General features: G+C 41.2%; 1 protein-coding gene across 1 annotated transcript in view; it reads left to right on the forward strand.

Moving 5' to 3' along the window:
- The window catches only part of LOC124795343 (glutamate receptor 1-like), a 680,176-nt gene that overhangs the window by 92,785 nt on the left and 565,158 nt on the right, over positions 1 to 22,233 (forward strand). The window contains exon 2 of the mRNA XM_047259331.1: positions 12,865 to 12,992. Coding sequence (XP_047115287.1) covers positions 12,960 to 12,992 — 33 coding nt within the window. The 5' untranslated portion in view covers positions 12,865 to 12,959. The remainder of the gene's footprint in view (positions 1 to 12,864; positions 12,993 to 22,233) is intronic.

The raw sequence follows: 22,233 nt of genomic DNA on the forward strand, positions 1-22,233 counted from the left end.
AGATTTTGTCTGGATACCAAACATGCACGCTGCAAAACAATACCCTTTACGATGATCCCAAGTTTATAATGTCGTAGGAGAGCTATTAGTAGTGTTCTAATTAAATTTAAGTAACTTGAGTTGCATTTTACCAATGAAACAGGGCGACACCAAACTTTTCTTTAAACTGTTCATGTTTATTTAATAGCAGTAGTTTATCAATGACATTAACAGTCTCTGTCCCTTCAGCAGCAACCAGTTTACTAGACTCGTTAAAAGGGTCACTCTTAATTTACAGAAAGGTTTTAATTGTTCTTTAGTCTGATCACACTTACCCATACAGCTTTACTGCTCAGATATAATGCCACTGGCGTAAGTATTCCAGGCCGAGACAAACCCAATGATATCTCAAAGCACTGATGTTTCAGCCACACCGTAATCGTCTAAATGGCGGTAAAAGCAAAATTCCATAACTAATGACGTCCGTAAAACACTGCTGCTTCTAAAACCGATTCGTTTGGACTCTCCTTACCGACCCAAGGCTTCAAATACAATAGAATATCAGGACTCTCTTCAGTTCACGATCACGAAAAGGTCTCGAATCCCCGGACTTCCGCCGACAGAAGTCAGGTACTCCTCTCAATATCAGTTACCAGCTACATTTTTAATATCTCCTCCGTACGTTTTAGTTCGTCTGTTATTGGCTCACAACTTCTGTGCGTTTCCCACCATGTCATTTCATCATAGTGCCATATAGTAAGGTACGAATCTGTAAAACTGTGAACCAACTAGCTAAAATTAATAACTATAATTGACAGAAAGGTTATTCTAAATCACACTTGAATGCTGGTTTTAATGACACCAATCACTACATGTTTACTATGTCTAATCTCTCATAAAACTTCTGTTAATTTGAATTATTTCAGTACCATGTATCACATTTGTCATAGACTTCAGTACATAAACGATCTGTACACTTCCCCTGTAGACACCGCCATTCATTCTTGATCAGGTGAGACAGTTGACTGCAGAGCACCTCTCTACGAGAAGAGAAAACGCCTTCACTATCACCTTTTGAACCGCTCTGTCCGCCAGCGCCTCAAACATGCGCGAATTTATCCAGATCGTTGTGTGATAGACACTGCAGATTTCCACCCTGACCTGCCGGTACTCCAGTCAAGCATTCACGCTGGTGCCATTCCATCCCGGTCGGTGTGTGAATAGACGTTACCCTTGTAGCTGCAAATATCCCTGGTTACCCGCAGGGCGTTAGCAGTACTTGACAATATGTTGTTGGCACTCTGTACCCTTTTGCTGTCCACATGTGGTACAAAGCACCACTGTCGTTCCACTTGGTACCTCCCAACTTATACCGTTGTTGGTGTCTGTGTTAACAATCTCCACGTAGTTTACAGGTAAATAATTAAAACTGTAGGTATACGGAACATGGTTTGTAAGTTTTGCCCGTGTGGAGTTTGCTAGTCTCCCATCGGGCGCCTCCCCACGTGGCGGATAGGGGAATGCTCACCAGATATTGTGGGTACCGGGGAAATAAAATACCTGGGGTGGACCAAAACTAGCAACTGCTGCCTTGTAAGATGATATTGGCTTATCAAAGGCTAAAGGAAGAAAACCTTGAGTAAAAATTACCTGGTCCTCCGGGTTGGGGGTTGTGCAGTTGGCCAGCTCCTCACTCACATAAAAACATGAAAATGCTGAAAAACCTAATAATATGCCTTAGAAAAATTTGAACTTTGGACGACGAACTGGCGATGAGAAATGGAAAATTATGTTTGGATGCTGGAATGTGCAAGGTATTTCCACTAAAATAAATTTACTACCTGCAGAACTTGACATGTTCAACATGGATGTTGTCGTACTCTCTGAAACAAAGAAGAAAGGCCAAGGAGAAGAAGAACTGGATAATTATGTACATATCTGGAGTGGGTATCAAAAGCAGTAAGAGCCAAAGCAGGAGACTCCATTATGATAAAGAAATCATCGAAAGACAGAATCACAAATTGGACATTCATCAATCAACGTATTATAACTGTTGATATGACATTATTTGCTAGGGAAGTTGTGATTATTGGCGTATATGCACCCACGAACGATACAAAAGGTAAGGAGAAAGATACGTTTTGGGATACCCTCAGGGAGACTATTGAAAAAATCCCAAGAAGAAAGGAACTGATTATCATGGGAGATCTGAATGGAAGGGTAGGAATTAAAGAATCTTGTAGAATAGTAGGAAAACATGGAGAGGACGAATATAATGACAATGGGGAACGACTGATTGCAATTTGTGAACAATTTGATCTAAAAATTACCAACACATTTTTCAAACATAAGGACATTCATAAATATACTTGGCAACAGAACACCAAAGAACTTCGTTCTATACTAGATTATATTATCATTAGGCAAACAAGTAGTTTCAAAGCAGTAGACGTCAGATGTTATAGAGGAGCCCACTGTGGATCAGATCACTATCTAGTTAAAATGAAGTCTTTCTGGCCATGGAAGAATGCAAGGAGTGATACAAGTAACATAAATAAAACAAACCAGACTGAGGAAGATGAAAATTTACCTTTTAATATTGACGAAAGTATCAGAACACTCTTTGCGGCCAGGATGGAAAGGAAACTGGTTGAATCATTTGAAGGAAGTACAGAGGAAATATATGACTATATAAAAGCTAATGTGAAAATCATAGCAACGGAGGTGTTGGGTAAAAAAGATAGCAACCACAACCGTGCAGCAGAGTGGTGGTCAGAGGAACTAGAGGTCCTCGTTAGAGAAAAACGAAATGCGTTCCTTCAGTGGTTGAATGATAAATCAGAAGAAACAAGATCAATATACAAGGAAAAGAAGAATGAAGTGATGAAAAAAATAAGGATGGCAAAAAATGAAGCATGGGAAAGAACATGCGCCAAGGTGAATAGTAAATTAGGATTTGGGAGAGCAAAAGAAGCATGGTCAGTATTGAAAGGGCTTCGACAGGATACAAAAAGCAAAACTAATCTCCAACTGATAACACAAAAGGAATGGGAAGAGTATTTCCAAAAATTATTAAATGAGGACAGAGAAGAATATCTAGAAGAAGGAACAGGGGAAGATAAAGGACATGAAGATGATGAGATCCAGATTTTAGAAAGTGAAGTACTTCAGGCGTTGAGAACAGGAAAGAATGGTAAATCACCGGGACCAGGCAATAGCAATCTGGAGTGTCTGAAATATGGTGGTGACAAAATTGTGAAACTGATAACACAGCTCTTCAACAAAATGATACATGGAGATTCAATACCCAACGAGATGAAGCTAGGTTACATTAATACAATATTTAAGAAAGGGGATCGCAAAATTTGTTCAAACTATCGAGGAATTTGTGTTACAAACACATTAATGAGAATTTTTGCGAAAATAATTAAAAACAAACTGGAAAAAAATTTTAGAACCCAAGAAGAACAATGTGGATTCACGGCTGGGAGATCATGTGTAGACCATATTTTCACATTACGACAGATTTTGGAGAAACATAGGGAAAAATCAAAAAATATAGGATTAATTTTCACAGATCTCGAAAAAGCATATGATACTGTTCCAAGAAAATTACTTTGGAGAGCACTACATATGGCAAACATAAACCCTCCCTTGATTAAAATAATACAACAGATGTATAAAGATAACATTTGCCAAGTGAAAGTTGGTAATAAACTTTCACGGAAATTTAGAACAAGCAAAGGCCTTTTACAAGGCTGTCCCATGTCACCATCATTATTTAAAATCTATATAGATATTAGCCTTAGAACATGGTCTCGTAAATGTAATAGTATGGGATTAGAAATAAGAGATGGAGTTTACCTACGTCATTTATTATTTGCTGATGATCGAGTAGTCGTAGCACAAGATGGGGAGGATGCTACCTATATGTGCAATCAACTAGCAGTAGCATACAAAACTTGGGATTTGAAGATTAATTACCAAAAAACAGAATACTTGACTAATGATTCAGATGAGCTATACACTGAAGGAAAGAAAATCAAAAAGATAAACACTTTCTGTTATTTAGGATCCATTTTAGAAATCGAGGGAAAATCAGAGTCAGAAATCAATAAAAGAATTAGTAGCGGACGGAGGGTCATTGGGATGCTTAACTCAGTCTTATGGAGCAGGAATGTAATGAGCAGAACAAAAAAACTAATATACAAATCCATATTAGAGAGGGTGGTTCTGTATGGAACGGAGACCTGGACAATTAACATGAAGCACATTAAAAAATTACAAGCTCTAGAGATGGACTTTTGGAGAAGATCGGCAAGAATCTCCAGGAAAGAAGAGATAAGGAACACAGAAGTAATAAGGAGAATGGAAATAAAAGAAAGAATATATGACGTAATGGATAGGAAGAAATTACAGTGGTACGGGCATGTACGACGAATGGAGAAAACCAGAATACCAAAATTGATACTGGAGTGGGAACCGGAGGGGAGAAGAAGAATAGGACGACCTATGACAACCTGGCTCCAAAATGTACAGCACATAATGAGGAGAATGGGCGCAGAGGAAGAGGACACACAAGATCGAAATACCTGGAGAAATATTTTGAGATTATAGTTTAAGAACGTTTATTGTTTGTATTGTAATTTCCAAGTAAATTATTATGTTGGAGATAAGCCTCTGTAATGAGGAAAAGCTCAAAATAATAAAAAAAATAATAATAAGTTTTGCTCTTTCTTGATTGTGTGGAAGCTTTCCTGTCAACTTTTATGTGTAGTGATTGTGTCAGTAGACAAATTGCAGAACACAATTAAATACAGTACTGGAGCTGTTTTGTAAGCTGTCGGATAATTTACACGAAAGAGCGCATAAAGTGCATTGGAGCATATTGTAAAGACTGTTTGTTGGTGTTTAATGCAGTTACACATCTTCCGCAGGGTAAAACACACTGTTTTTTCTGTAGTTATAAGGTGTAGCTCCTAGTTTGGCAGTATCATGTACTTTAGCTAAGCAGACACAGATCAGGGCACACTGTAAAGTCGGTTAGATGATTACGTGTAACTTTGTTCTTTCGCTCGATTCTGGCTACTTGTGACTTTGTTATATGTAGTCTATTCCAAAAATCTTATCGTTGTTTCCAGAAACAGTGCCGTTTCCTTGGACTTCTTCTTGCAGACAAAAGTCGTAGTTTGATGTGAGACAGTCACACATCTCCGCTTTGTTAAAAATCTCAGCAAAATCTAATGTTATATCTGGGTTCATAAGGTAATATTTGTCAATATGATGCTGTTGCAGTTTTCTAGGTAGCATGTCCATTACAATATTCAATTTAATGTCAGCCAATTCCGCTTCATATGGTATAACCACAGGTTTTTATATATTTCCTCGAAATGATTTCCAGGGGTTCCTTGCCAACATTTTTACAATACTCGTCTAGTTGCCACATCGCCGTTCCAGTGTTTGAGATGTGGTAGCTTCAACTTGACACTATGTCTAGCATAGATTATCTTGGAGCATTTACCACATTGACAATTGTTAAATGAACCACATACTTCCCTCTTTAACATTAAAGACCGTCCGTCCTCTAACCGTTTTTCGCTGCCGACTTGATCACCGATTTCACCCATGATAATGGTGTCATAAAATGATTCTGTAATAGGCGTAAGCATAAGTAAATTCTCCTTGCTAAGGAGCATGCCATTTTTGGCGTAATTTGTGTAACCAGTGTCAGTAACCAGATTGTCGAGGTTCTGCTGTAACAACCACACACGAAAGCATTCATTGGACGTCTCATCCTCTTACTTAACAACTGAGGGATTTTTAGCGCTTTGAGTAAGACATGTTAACGCCTTCTGGTACCACATAATACTGATCAGTTGCAGTAATCAAGCCTCCTTGTAAACTCTAAGATTTGTGAAATTTTGGACACTTCTGGTCATGTGATCAGACCTCACTTCCGATTATACCTCTTAAATTTAGTAGGCTGCTGTGTCTTGTGCCTTAGTTCCATGCAGTTAAAAATCATTCTGTAGTCAAGGCAGGAAAAATATATGGCAAACCAGTAATTTATTAAAATATTTCATTATTTTTTAATGTGTACTTTAGTGAATATACAATCCTAAACTCTTAAATGAATTATCTATGTGCTAGAGCACAAGAGAATATGTAAAAAAGCAATGCAGGTTGCATATTGTATTACACAAGCGTGGTTATACAACACTGATATGAATGAAAAAAAAAAAAAAAACAGTTAATCTTTGTACCAAAGTGTAAATTTTCCATATTCTTTTCTCCAAAAACTCGTCTTAATTCTGCTAAAATCGTCACCAAAATCATCTGTCCATTGTAGTGACTTTCCATGCTAGGGTAACTTCCGATTTTAACAGTTGGTTCGAACTATCTTGTTTTCTTACTTTCCTTTTTATATACTGTTTGCTAGTATGAGGCATCTTCACACTAAAACGACACACTAAATTTCCCCATTATGTACGTTGATTAGCGTGTAGAGCTACATTAAGTGCACAAAAAGACATTTAGTACTGCTTGTTGTAATACGCAGATATGGTTATAGATCACTGATCAAGAAAAAATTAAATCTTGAGCCCAAAAATAAAACTCGGCTGTAGTATTTATCAAAATATATAAGATATCGAAAGTAAAATGCTCACATGGTAGTAGTGTTTTAACTTAATAGTTCTACTATAGTACAAAAAAGGAAAAGAATAAAAGGAACGTATGGCTCATATATTGGCACTACTGGCCTACCTTACAGGTTAAGCAGCACTTATGGGCGAACTTAGTTTGATCATTTCACATATTACTGTTACTACTGAATATGACATTTCTGAGAGCCTCATGCTTTATGCCAGAACACTTTTAAACATTTATCGTGCTGTAGTATTATTCTGGATTTAAATCTCATACATAAAAGTAATGGAGAGAAGTATAGTAAGATGCATGATTGTGAATTAAACGTATTTTCTGACTTTTTAAAAACAGCATTAATTTTATTACTTTCATATATACAAACTAATACACGATTATTCTTCTTTCATCACAACACTCGCTTTATGGAACTATTTATCAAATAAATATCTTTTTCACATGTTAAATTCGGCATATGTGCGATCATGTTCACATGCAGCTATGAAGTCATCCATTATGCTCACACAAGCTTTAAGTTGTATTATATATTGCAACATGTCATTGATCGCGTTTTGAACATATAATGTAATAGATTTAACCAGCCATTAGCAAAAAACACTGCATCGTATTCAGTCCATATAATTGTAGCAGTTTGCTTTTTTTAAAATATTGCTGCCCCTAGTCTGTCTATCTAGTGGTTCAGTACTGTACCACCAAACACAGTTACTGTCGAGGTGGCACCACAACTACTGCTGGTGGTGGCGCCACTGCTCCTGTTGAAGGGAAGGTTGATGTTGACTCCATGTGGGTTCTATTCAGTGGTGAGTTGTCTCCTGATATGACAGAATTTCACACAACTCTGTTTCACTGAACCGAACATTTCTGGACTGCTCTCAGTGTCTAGTTCATCAATTACGCAAACGCGATGTCTGGCACTATTCTAACAATTATTAATTTCGAACTGGAAACTGTCAAAAAATGTACTTGTGAACAGCGGTACTGCTTTCACCGCTAAATAGACAGGTGAAATGGTTGGTCTGTACACAGGTGTAATACGCCCAACCACTTCCAATGGCAGTTGCTGTCTACCAGTCTTGGTAGCCCATAAAATCTGGAGTGGTCAGGAGGGCTGTAATTTTGAATTTCCTGCATGTAGGTAATACCGCAGCATAGAAATTAGTTTATAGGCTCAAAGTACAATTAAAAAGTGGGTCATGACACCCACCATTCCTAGGACACGATCTACCTGAGCTACTTGATTATTATCTTGTTTACAGATGATACTGAACAATGTAGTGCAAGTCTAAATCTCTTGACAATATTTAATCTGAAGAGAGTAGAAAATAGAAGATGGTGTTCGTTTTCTGCCTGCGGGACACTGTCTACATGTATTAACTGCTGCCAAGCACGGGTATTGTGTAAAAATAGCTCTGCTGACTCTTCTCATCATCTGTCTGACAGTTCTACCCTGAAGAGCCAAAGTAACTGATACACCCGCCTAATATCGTGTAGGACCACCGCGAGCACGTAGAAGTGCCGTAACACGACGTAGCATGGGCTCGACTAATGTCTGAAATAGAGCTGGAAGGAACTGACACCATGAATCCTGCCGGGCTGTCCATAAATATGTAAGAGTACGAGGGGGTGGAGATCGTTTTTGAACATCACTTTGCAAGACATCCCATGTATGTTCAATAACATTCATGCTTGGGGAGAATGGTGGCCAGCGGAAGTGTTTAAACTCAGAAGAGTCTTCCTGGAGCCACGGAACCACTCTGTAGCAATTCTGAATGTGTGGAGTGTCGCATTGTCATGATAGAGTTGTCCAAGTCCGTCAAAATGCACAATCGACATGACTGGATGTAGGTGATCACACAGGATGCTTACGTACGCGTCATCTGTCATAATCGTATCTAGATATATCAGGGGTCCCATATCACATGAACTGAACGCATGAACCCACACCATTACAGAGCCTCCACCAGCTTGAACAGTCCCCTGCTTACATGCACGGTCCATTGACTCATGAGGTTGTTCTCATACCCGTACACGTCCATCCTCCCGGTAGAATCTGAAACGTGACCCATCCGACCAATAACATGTTTTCAGGCATCAACAGTCCAATATCGGTGTTCACGGGCCGAGGCGAGGCGTAAAGCTTTGTGTCTTGCAGTCATCAAACGTACACAAGTGCTCCTTCGGCTCCAAAGCCCATATCGATGACGTTTCGTTGAATGATTCGCATGCTTACACTTGTTGATGGCCCAGCATTGAAATCTGCAGCAATTTGCGGAAGGGTTGCACTTCTCTCACGTTGAATGATTCTCTTGTCATCATTGGTCCCGTTTTTGCAGGATCTTTTCCCGGCTGCAGTGATATATGAGATTTGATGTTTTACCGGATTCTTGATATTCACGGTACACTCGTTAAAGGGTCGTAGGGGGAAATTCTCACTTCATCCCTACCTCGGAGAAGCTGTGTCCCATCGCTCCTGCGCCCACTATTACACCAGATTCAAACTCTCTTAAATCTTGATAAACTGCCATTATAGCGGCAGTAATCGATCTAACAACTGCGTCAGACGCTTGTGTTATATAGGCGTTGCCGATAGCGTCACCGTATTTTGCCTGTTTACATATTTCTGTATTTGAGTGCGCATCCCTGTACAAGTTTCTTTGGCGCTTCAGTGTATAATTCTCGTATACATGTAAAACCCTCAACCACTCTCCACCTCGTTCGGTAGTAAAATCTTCGTTCCAACGCCTGTAAGTCAATGTGACACTTTTTTAAAGGAAAAGGTCGTTACTGATTTTATAAGCAAGGAAATCAATAGCAGTGTGGTGAAGTAAGTTTCTTTCTACAGCGAGTCGTGGTTTTCTTTTTGAATATAGTGTGCATTTCGACGGTATTCGCGACCATTATTAATGTATAATAACAGGTGTCCAAATACTTTTGATTAGATGCATAATGTAGATCACAAAACACACATCAAGCAACTAAATTGGGACCGAGTTCGCACATACACTATGTGATCAGAAGTATTCGAACAACTAACTGAAAACGACTTACAAGTTCGTGGCGCCCTCTGTCGGTAATCCTGGAATTCAATATGGCTCACCCTTAGCCTTGATGACAGCTTGCACTCTCGCAGGCATACATTCAATCAGGTGCTGGAAGGTTTCTTGGGGAATGACAGCCCATTCTTCACGGAGTGTTGCACTGAGGAGAGACCACACCATAACATTACCGCCTCCGAATTTAAATATTGGCACTACACAGATGACGTTCACCGGGCATTCGCCATACCCACACCATGCCATCGGATCGACACATTGTGTACCGTGATTCGTCACTCCAGACAACGCTTCTCCACTGTTCAATCGTCCTATTTTTACGCTCCTTACACCAAGCGAGGCAAAGCTTGTCATTTACAGGCATGATGTGTGGCTTTTGAGCAGCCGCTCGACCATGAAATCCAAGTTGGGACACCTCCCGCCCGTCATAGTACTTGCAATGAATCCTGATGCAGTTTGGAATTCCTGTGTGATGGCCTGGATAGGTATCTGCCTATCTCACATCACGACCCTCTCCAACAGTCGGCGGTCTCTGTCAGTTTAGGAGTGTGGAAGTCTCGCGCACAGACGTATGACACAAGTGACAGCCAATCACCTGACCACGTTCGAAGTCCGTGAGTTCCAAAGAGCGCTGCATTCTGCTCACTCACGATGTCTACTGAGGTCGCTGATATGGAGCACCTGTCAGTAGGTGGCAGGACAATGCACCTAATATGAAAAACGTATGTTTTTGGGGGTGTCCGGGTACTTTTGATCACACAGTGTACGCACTATCCAAATGCGAGGATACACACATTACCTCTAGTTAAAACTGATAATTAGAACAACCATATTCCACTATGGAATCCACGTGGGAAGAAATTGCCAGTACATGTGTTAAACACAATGATATTGCCAAACTCTTGAAGTATCTTTGCACACTCTATTGCCACCTCTGCTGTGCTAAAATAAAATGCTCTGCAGCTCATGATTAGTTACTGATACGGAGCTCTGTAATATGTAGTCGTTTAGTAGGTACTGAACACTAGGTGTGTTGAAAAAAAGATGAATTTTACCATAACACACATGATAATGATTAAAGCCAGAGACTCTCTGGTTGTGTACAGTGTGCAACTATGATTCCATCAGCAGAGCCACAATTTCCAGCATTATTTACTTGTCATTTCATTGTAATAATGTGCAAAGACAGTATGACAATAAGAGGTAACTCGTGGATCAGCACAATGTGGATGTCTGTGCCCACTCCCTTGGTACAGCGGCCGAACACATGCTGGCAGGGGCTTTCAGTATGATCGAAGACAGTTATTTTTTCCTGGATCACTGTTCTGGATGGATTGGGGCACTTAACGTGTTTATTCAGGCTGCACAGTGCGATAGGCACACGTATTCAGCCGTTGCGCTCTCAACCACATAATATGAATCTGCTGTAGAGTCCCTCACAAAGTCATATATACTTCTGTACGCATATTGGGGCGGGGGGGGGGGGGGGGGGCAGGAAGTAGAGGTAGTTGACAAACCTGGAACCAAGGTGGTTGTCTGCGTATTTTGTTTAAAAAAAGGACTCTGCAACTCCATAGTGTAATTGCCGCGTAGCAAGAGTGTACTTTTCTAAAGAAAAACTGAATCCCAAAGCCTCCGCAGTGCAATCGCTATGTACCAGGAGTGTATGTTATTTAAAACAGTTACTCACATTCTTTTAGACAGTCTGATGTGTTACATTGCATCAAAATATTCCAAAATATTTTTTAAGAAAGGACACGTAATATGCAAGCTATCTTACTCAATATTTTTTTTAATTTCTTGCCGTTTTTGCACTGATCTATGTACACGGTGACACCATAGCGTCACACGTATCTCAGGCAGCCATATTTTGATTTTGGTAACGAAACCAGGCCATATATATTGATAATTAGGATAAGGGTGGCATAAATATAGAGGCCGTCTGAGGTAATAAAGAATAGTGATTAGGATAATTAATTTGATAATAAACTAGATTCTAAGTAACACCAGCATAAGCCCTCAGATCAGTAGGATACCTTCCCAGATTCATAAATTATATTCTAAATAAACACCAGATAACAACACACACAGCCTCCAGAGGAGGGGGGAGGGTATAGTAAAAGGGCGAGCAGTGAAAAATGTTTATGGAGACACTAGCACCTCTAGCAGACAAGTCATAAATCATAAGTCATTGGTCCAGAAGCGGTACAGCCACACTACCTATGAGTATCTGTTTCAGGATGTAGTTTGGTGCTGAACGTCTGACAAAATACACGAACCTAAGTATTGTATAATTTCTCAAACAGAATGTTCATCGAGCGCATTCATCTTTTGATTCAGTAACCCTCATGGTACGGATGACTGTTGCCCCAGTGATACGACAACCAATCATGGAGAGTACACAGGTTCATAGTAACTTACAGATACTTTAACTAAGAAGCAATGACGTAGGAGTATATACGACTGCTAATGTGAAGTATCTACCCAGTTCAAAATGGTTCAAATGGCTCTGAGCACTATGGGACTCAACTTCTGAGGTCATCAGTCCCCTAGAACTTAGAACTACTTAAACCTAACTAACCTAATGACATCACACACATCCATGCCCGAGGCAGGATTCGAACCTGCGACCGTACCGGTCTCGCGGTTCCAGACTGTAGCGCCTAGAACCGCATGGTCACTCCGGCCGGCTATCTACCCAGTTATTTGCAAGCGAAATGGTTACCGTTCTGAAAGGCATGGCGATCCGGCTAAACACGTTCTGTCCACAACAAGTCCACACACGAGTCTAAGAGTCACTGTGCTCTGAAAGGAAAGCAAGTACAGGTTGGTGCGCTGTGATATTACAGTATGCCTACAAGTGGTATGATACCGGATAATGGGACTCCTTTGAAGAGTGTTGTACTACAAACGCTCTTTAATGAACAGTATAGTACATAAAGCGTAAGTTTGTCCTTTATCCTTTTTGATTCTACGGGTCTTTGTCACAATTCTTTTCAATCATCTCCATGTCCACCAGAAACATTAGGATATAGAATTATGTTTGTCAGTTCCTTTCCGAAGAAGTTTCTAATTTGCTACCAGCATATGGTAGGAAACCCTTTTGTTGCTGCACCCACAGCGAGTTGTACCCAGTTGAGAGCCTCGGCGTGTCTGTTTGTTGCAGTCTGCAGCCAGTTCTCTCGGGGCGTGTTCTCCCTGGTCGGAGCCGTCAGCCCGGACTCCTTCGACACGCTGCACTCTTACAGCAACACCTTCCAGATGCCTTTCGTCACGCCTTGGTTCCCAGAGAACGTAAGTAGTCTTAACATCATAATTAACCGTAATATTCAGTTACATCGCACTTAAAGAAACATTTAAGCCATTCATTGTGACAATTTTTTTTACTTCACTTTGCAAGCTGTGTGAGGTCAAGGAAAACGTGGGGAAACAGGAACGACTGTTCTCACGAATATTTCCTAGAATACGAACTGTTTTCCTCCATGATGTTACACAAGGAATAGGCTTTCGTGATCGTTGCAAATTTATGTTAGAAGTTCTTGGATATTTGTAGCATCTTCTGAAGTGACGTTTCGGTCTTATTGCTGACACCTTCTTCCAGGAACTGGTCACACGCTATTGTCCACTGTGAAACTGTTGCTAATTTAAGGATACTAGAACCCGCTGTTATAGCTGTAGAATTTCATTATTAGCTAGTCAGTGAACATGCTATGATTAGTGCAAGAGTTCGTCGATATATTAGTGGCTGGAGATGCCACTTGTTTGTTGTTCCGTTTGCGTACCGCGGTAGCGTTCTGTCAACACTCTACAAAGAACGGATGGAGAAAAAATAACCACTCACATTATTGTCGAGGCGCTGAACGATAGACAGATACATAAAACAGAAATAAACCTTTACTGAGATTTCCCACAATGTCCTTCTTCAGTGCTGAGTAAAACACCCACAGACACACACACACACACACACACACACACACACACACACACACAGTCAAGCTGCAGCTCTGCGACAATGGAGATGGCCATGATAATATTGCCGTTCGCCCGCGCGCTTGCGTGCGTGTGTGTCCGTGTATGTCTGCGCGTGCATGCTTTCGTTAGTTAACTCTGAAGATCGACATTATCTGAAAGCTCCGTATGTTTTCAATGTTATTTAGGTACCAGTTGATCTCTCAACGCTTGTATCTCTCAGCTATATTGTGAGGCGATTACATTTGCACCTTCTATAATCTGTATTTCATTCAGACTATTCACGTTTCATTTTTCCATAAACTACTCTAGGTCTCTAACTGTTGAATCAGAGAGATGTGTGCTCAGTTTATTTCTTCACGTGAGGCCCGCAGGTGATATGAAATTTCAGGATTTTACGCCCGTCTCAGGTATGACCCTCCACACCCTTCGCAGCAGTTAGTCCAAGGTATTAGCTTTCCGCAGATTGTTTTGCTGCGCAAGAAATTGTGATACTCTGAACACTTTATGATGAACCTAATCCACTTTAACTATGTCTGTCAAATACCAACAACAATTCGCATCGATCAACAGCAAATTTTAAAAGTTGCACAAGCTCTACAAGTAGTCAAATGTTTGTCACTTTACATTAATTTCTATTAGCACTGTTTTAATCTAGGAAGAGTAAAAAGATAAAATTCTGCGTTCGGGCCTTCGACAGACCAATCGGGCCAAACGACCACTGTGTCGTCCGCTGCCGATTGCGTCATTCGATACACTATAGAGACGCATGGGGTCGGCACCCGCCATCCCAGCTGTTGTTCGTCAAATAGGCTGAGTGCACACCGTACCAGTCCGCCACCCAAGGAAATATCTCTGGCAGTACCAGGAATCGAACACATGTCCCCCACATGATAGACAACTGCTCTGGCCACTCTGATACGGAAGTGGACAAACTAGAGAGAGAGCTGGCGAATTTAGATATCACTGTGACTAATTTAAGCCCTTAGTCACAAATGATTTTTCAAATATTTTTTCCTTTCATTTTGTATGTCAAATTTATCTGGAGTGGGGCCAAAGATATACAAAACTAGGTTTAATACTTGCATGGGCAGAAGTCATCAACTGAATTGATTACAGAAACTATTTCAGTATTCATTCGCACCATATTGAGCATCAACATTCTGATCACCTGCTTTACAGAGTGAAGTTCGACCTTCGGAACGCATTACAGCAGCGATTCTGTGTGGTGCAAGAGCTTGATAGGTTTTCAGAGGTATATGGCACCAGAAGTCTACGCACATGTCACGCAATCCCCGTAAATTACTCGCCAGTGGTTCGTGGGTGCGGCGCTGGCGCCCAATGGTGCCGCAGATGCGTTCCATCAGATTCAAACCAGGCGGATTTGGTGGCAAAGGCCTCCAACCATTGCAGCAGGTTTCTGGCCTTGTGACATGGACAATTATGCACTCTTAAGATACCACTGGTGTCGAAGTAGAAATCAAGCATAGATAGATACAAGTGGTCCACGGTAACATCCAAAGCTGTCGTGGTGTCCTCGATTACTGCCTCATGTCCGTGAAGCCCGCGTAAATGTCTCTACACCACAATACTTTCCACACTGGCCTGCTATCTTAGCGCCTTACACTGTTGAGTAGCCTTAAAACGACCATCGAACTGGTGTAACAAGACATATGATTCATCCCTTTAAGTGACATATTTCCATTGAACCATGGTCCAAGCACGATGATCCCGACTTCACTGCAGTCTTAAGTGACGATGTCGTTGGGTTAACATGTTCACCTGTGCGGTCTGACACAGTTGTGCACAAGTATTATATTCTGTTATCAGAGTTTCCCAGACCGCTACCTCTCACACTTTACAGATGGGCGAGCCTCCGAACTCCATCACCTGTGACGAGGCGTGGATGTCAAATCCTTGTCACCTACTCGCGGTTTCACAGCCCTTCAATCACTTTTGACAGATGCTCACGACAGCAGAATGTGAACAGCCGATCAGCTTCACGGTTCCGTTCCCAGGAGCCAGGCCATAGCAATCTCCTTTTTGTCCAAATCGCTTATGTCAAGAGATCTCCACCTCTGCGGCTCGAATCATCGCTAGAATGATTCTCCATTCGTCCTGCTACCCTTATATAGTGAAATTATGATAATAGGTATAAACTGCAAACAATGATCCCTCAGAGGATAAAGCGCAAGGAGGTCGTCCGAACAAAAGCGCTTTCCAAGGATGGTATACCAACTAGAAGGAGGAGATAGAAGATCATTGACAGAGACCCCTGATTCAGCACCAGGCAGGTGTCCCTCCAGCAAGCGGTACGGTAGACGACTGTCTGGAACATTCTCCACGACAACTGACACTATCCGCATCACTCACAACGCTTGCAATCCTTATTACGTACGGGCTTGCACCTCGGCATTGTTTTTGACGGGGAGTGTAGCATAGGCCTCCACCTTGCTGGAATTTCTGTCATCCATCCTATTCACAGAGGGGCTACCTCTACGAGATGCGATATCGTCAACTCGCTGTACCCATCTGTGGGCTACAGAGAATCCCCATAGTGTGGTAGCAGCGAGTCAACATCATATGTCCAATGTATGGGCCAGATTTATTGGTGTCTGCATCGTGAGACCAGTCATCCTTTCCAAAACGCCTCTTTGGCTGGGTATATTTGGACTGCCTGCCGGTGATCCTGTCTACTGTGCGGGAAGACGTGTCTTTGGTGGTGCGAAGGCTAATGTGGTGGTGCTCCAGCTCACTGCCCTCTTAAGTGTGAAGCTAAACCACTAGTAGAGAGAGAAATTTCCACTTATCTGATGTGTTCTCACGTGTATTTTCAATCACTGAAACATACGCTGTCAGGTCTTCAATATTTTGACCATGGCTGCTCTTTAGCAACGGTTGGAGATCAGTAAATGAATCCAGCGCAGCCAGCCGGGTGCAACAAAAGATGGTTTCACTCAAGCTTTGACCGTAATTTCGACGGATATAAGCCCGTCTTCTTCAGAAGTACGTATAACCTGAAGACAATGTAACAACAATAATTACAAGCCCGAAAACATACCTGTCAAAATTGCACGTCATACAGAAGCTAGATCCCCCAAAATGATGCGACTATCACATCTATCATACAACATAAGCAAACTAATAATATTTAGCTCTAAAATATGGCATTGGAAAAACAAACAATGAATCGACATGACAAATGGTTCAAATGGCTCTGAGCACTATGGGACTCAACTGCTGAGGTCATTAGTCCCCTAGAACTTAGAACTAGTTAAACCTAACTAACCTAAGGACATCACAAACATCCATGCCCGAGGCAGGATTCGAACCTGCGACCGTAGCGGTCTTGCGGTTCCAGACTGCAGCGCCTTTAACCGCACGGCCACTTCGGCCGGCTCGACATGACACCGTAGAATGAAAATATGCTGTCAGCGGATATCATTGTACACATTATTAGACATGCTGGACTTGACTGATAAACTGCATCTTGCTTTCTGATAATTTTTTGATGGATTCAAACCTATATTGTGCTTAAATTTTCATGCGGTTACCAGTAGCCTTTGAGACTTGCTCATTTCTCCAAATTCTAATATACATTATCTGTGTATGCGTGTTCATATGTCCCGTATTGTATTTTGTGAAGCCATTGTTTTTACCCACTATTGTCATTGTTTTTTTTTTTTTTCACTATACGGTGACTCATGCACTAATCTCTTTCAATGCTAACGTAGGTTTATCACAACTTGTTCACGTATTAACTTGATTCCTGCATGTAAGATAGTATACCAGTGGTCTTATAAGGATTTTTATAAAAGATGGCATATTTTACTTTACCATAGAGTAATTTAATAGTCTATATTTCTAATAGTTCTCTCACTCACCCAGTCTCTCAATGCATTTTATCTTATTGGCCGTTTATGCCGCAAACACATTTAGATCTCAGAGCACTGTCTACTTGCCTTGCTTTCCTGATTGGTTTTATTTATGGATTTTAATTTTGTGTATGTTTCTGGGTTTGTTGTTACTATTGTTAAATTGTCTTCAGGTTACATGTATTTTTGAAGAAGGAGCGTTAAATACGTCGAAACCATGCTCGAAGGTTCATTAAAACTATCTTTTGTTGCATGTGGTCGGCTGGTTTGGATCCATTTGCTGTCAAATCTTTTATCTCCAGCTTCAAATTGGCTTACCTCCCTTGGAACGCATATCCCGCCATGTGCCCACCACATATTTTTGCTCCTTGTCCTCTTAGGAATCGTTTTCTGCAGTTTGTACCTAGTTGATTAAATCACGCAGTAAGCTTTCGGTACAGTGTTAAGTGCTCGCAATTGTGGGGACCGAGCGAGGTGGCGCAGTGGTTAGCACACTGGACTCGCATTCGGGAGGACGACGGTTCAATCCCGTCTCCGGCCATCCTGATTTAGGTTTTCCGTGATTTCCCTAAATCACTTCAGGCAAATGCTGGGATGGTTCCTTTGAAAGGGCACGGCCGATTTCCTTCCCCATCCTTCCCTTACCCGAGCTTGCGCTCCGTCTCTAATGACCTCGTTGTCGACGGGACGTTAAACACTAATCTCCTCCTCCTCCTCCTCCAATTGTGGGGACAATGGCCAATTTTTATGACTCATCAATCAATGTAACGTCTACAGGCGAAAAATAGGGAGAAGACCACAGCACCGATTTCGAGCTGATAGTATTCATAAAAACCAGCAACAAGATTTAATACTAAGTAATGATGCTACAAGGGGACTGCTGCTTGAACTTACCAGAAAATTATTAGTAACGGACCTAGTGGCTCATATATACCTTCATCTCGGTTACGTTAACTGGAACGTTTTATCATACATTAACTGTCATGTTGAATCAACTGATGTTACATAACATGTAAAGAACAACGAAATGAAAACGAGACATATGGAAAAAATTGACCAGGTGCGAGGTGGGATCGCGTACTGAGGGTTCCGACCAGACTTAATTAAGTGTACAGACATTTCATCCATTCCGGGAATCGAGGATCTTCACTATTTTTGCCTATTATCGGCTTTAATACTGACACGATATCTGTCCCAGGGATTACAAGACTTTCGAGAATCTTTCAGTTTCAGTCATATAAATGTGACATAAAGTCATCCAGAAAACAGGCGACCATGAATGTAATTATCAACAGTTCTCCATTCAAGCTCACTGAATCTAAATGATGAAAGTAAAACGTCAGGCAAGGAATGACTTTATTACTCATATGACTCGTTTTTAAATGTATCTATCATCACATATCCAGCAGCGATTACTGCATGTAGATATGACGTCTCAAGTTGAATGTGAAACAAAGAGCACCTTGGATATCAGACGATGGATGAAGTCCGAAAGCGTCGTATGATCAATACAGTCATTCCGTTCCTGATGTTTGACTTTTACTTATGCGACTCAGTCATCCTACATGCAGAACTACCGATTGTTTTAATTTCAAGTTTGACGTCAGATAACAAATGGTGTAAGAAATTTTTTCGTATGACATAATGACAAATTGCAATTTTTTTTGAAATTTTTCTTTACTTGTACTGTGATACCTTACTTCTTGCCAAATTTCGCCATTGTGGATCAACGGGAAGTACCCTGTGGGTCTTAATGAGTGAGTTTGCGAGTTTGGAAATATGTGACATAAATGGCCGTACCTTTCTGTTGCATTCACTTACAAGCTTACATGTATTACACCGCCAAGGGCCTAAAGGCCTTAGTATGTGACAGAAATTTTCTCATGATACGTCCATTTATTCCTGAGGAAAGAGTTTCTTAACAGTGAGAGAGACAGACAGACGGACGGAGAACCAAGCGTCACCGTAAGTTTTCGTTTTTCACCAACTGAGGTGCGGAATCCTAAAAAGTAATCGCCATAACTGTTAATGCGTTTATCCCATTGTGAGGCAACACGGTCAATGTCTTTATGGAAAAAACCTTTGTCACAGCCGTGTACCGCAAGTCTATAGAGGAACGGAAGGTTCCAAATGATTGGCAACGGGCACAGATAGTTACAGTTTTCAAGAAGGGTCGTCGAGTAGATGCGCAGAAGTATAGGCCTATATCTCTGACGTCGATCTGTTGTAGAATTTTAGAACATGTTTTTTGCTCGGGTATCATGTCATTTCTGGAAACACTTTATCTACTCTGTAGGAATCAACATGGATTCCGGAAACAGCGATCGTGTGAGACCCAGCTCGCTTTATTTGTTCATACGACTCAGAAAATATTAGATACAGGCTCCCAGCTAGATGCCATTTTCCTTGACTTAAGGAAGCCCTTCGATACAGTTCCGCACTGTCACCTGATAAACAAAGTAAGAGCCTACAGAATACAGACCACATGTGTGACTGGACTGAAGGGTTTTTAACAAACGGAACACAGCATATTGTTCTCAATGCAGAGACGTCTACACGTTAAAATAACCTCTGGCGTGCCCCGAGGGAGTGTTATGGGACCATTCCTTTTCACAATATATATAAATGACCTAGTACATAGTCCTCCGCCCATGAACCATGGATCTTGCCGTTGGTGGGGAGGCTTGCGTGCCTCAGCGATACAGAAAGCCGTACCGTAGGTGCAACCACAACAGAGGGGTATCTGTTGAGAGGCCAGACAAACTTGTGGTTGCTGAAGAGGGGCAGCAGCTTTTTCAGTAGTTGCAAGGGCAACATTCTATGTGATTGACTGATCTGGCCTTGTAACAATAACCAAAACAGCCTTGCTGTGCTGGTACTGCGAACGGCTGAAAGCAAGGGGAAACTACGGCCGTAATTTTTCCCGAGGACATGCAGCTTTACTGTACGATTAAATGATGATGGCGTCCTCTTGGGTAAAATATTCCGGAGGTAAAATAGTCCCCCATTCGGATCTCCGGGCGCGGACTACTCAAGAGGATGTCGTTATCAGGAGAAACAAAACTGGCGTTCTACGGATCGGAGCGTGGAATGTCAGATCCCTTAATCGGGCAGGTAGGTTAGAAAATTTAAAAAGGGAAATGGATAGGTTGAAGTTAGATATAGTGGGAATTAGTGAAGTTCGGTGGCAGGAGGAACAAGACTTCTGGTCGGGTGACTACAGGGTTATAAACACAAAATCAAATAGGGGTAATGCAGGAGTAGGTTTAATAATGAATACGAAAATAGGAATGCGGGTAAGCTACTACAAACAGCATAGTGAACGCATTATTGTGGCCAAGATAGATACGAAGCCCACACCTACTACAGTAGTACAAGTTTATATGCCAACTAGCTCTGCAGATGACTAAGAAATTGAAGAAATGTGTGACGAAATAAAAGAAATTATTCAGATAGTGAAGGGTGACGAAAATTTAATAGTCATGGGTGACTGGAATTCGGTAGTAGGAAAAGGGAGAGAAGGAAACGTAGTAGGTGAATATGGATTGGGGTTAAGAAATGAAAGAGGAAGCCGCCTGGTAGAATTTTGCACAGAGCACAACTTAATCATAGCTAACACTTGGTTTAAGAATCATGAAAGAAGGTTGTATACATGGAAGAACCCTGGAGATACTAAAAGGTATCAGATAGATTATATAATGGTAAGACAGAGTTTTAGGAACCAGGTTTTAAATTGTAAGACATTTCCAGGGGCAGATGTGGACTCTGACCACAATCTATTGGTTATGACCTTTAGATTAAAACTGAAGAAACTGCAAAAAGGTGGGAACTTAAGGAGATGGGACCTGGATAAACTGAAAGAACCAGAGGTTGTACAGAGTTCCAGGGAGAGCATAAGGGAACAACTGACAGGAATGGGGGAAAGAAATACAGTAGAAGAAGAATGGGTAGCTTTGAGGGATGAAGTAGTGAAGGCAGCAGAGGATCAAGTAGGTAAAAAGACGAGGGCTAGTAGAAATCCTTGGGTAACAGAAGAAATATTGAATTTAATTGATGAAATGAGGACATATAAAAATGCAGTAAACGAAGCAGGCAAAAAGGAACACAAACGTCTCAAAAATGAGATCGACAGCAAGTGCAAAATGGCTAAGCAGGGATGGCTAGAGGACAAATGTAAAGATGTAGAGGCTTATCTCACTAGGGGTAAGATAGATACTGCCCACAGGAAAATTAAAGAGACCTTTGGAGATAAGAGAACCACTTGTATGAACATCAAGAGCTCAGATGGAAACCCAGTTCTAAGCAAAGAAGGGAAAGCAGAAAGGTGGAAGGAGTATATAGAGGGTCTATACAACGGCGATGTACTTGAGGACAATATTATGGAAATGGAAGAGGATGTAGATGAAAATGAAATGGGAGATACGATACTGCGTGAAGAGTTTGACAAAGAACTGAAAGACCTGAGTCGAAACAAGGCCCCTGGAGTAGACAACATTCCATTGGAACTACTGACGGCCTTGGGAGAGCCAGTCCTGACAAAACTCTACCATCTGGTGAGCAAGATGTATGAAACAGGCGAAATACCCACAGACTTCAAGAAGAATATAATAATTCCAATCCCAAAGAGAGCAGGTGTTGACAGATGTGAAAATTACCGAACAATCAGTTTAATAAGCCACAGCTCCAAAATA

The sequence above is a fragment of the Schistocerca piceifrons genome, chromosome 4 (assembly GCF_021461385.2).
Source record: "Schistocerca piceifrons isolate TAMUIC-IGC-003096 chromosome 4, iqSchPice1.1, whole genome shotgun sequence".
Classification (NCBI taxonomy): domain Eukaryota; kingdom Metazoa; phylum Arthropoda; class Insecta; order Orthoptera; family Acrididae; genus Schistocerca; species Schistocerca piceifrons.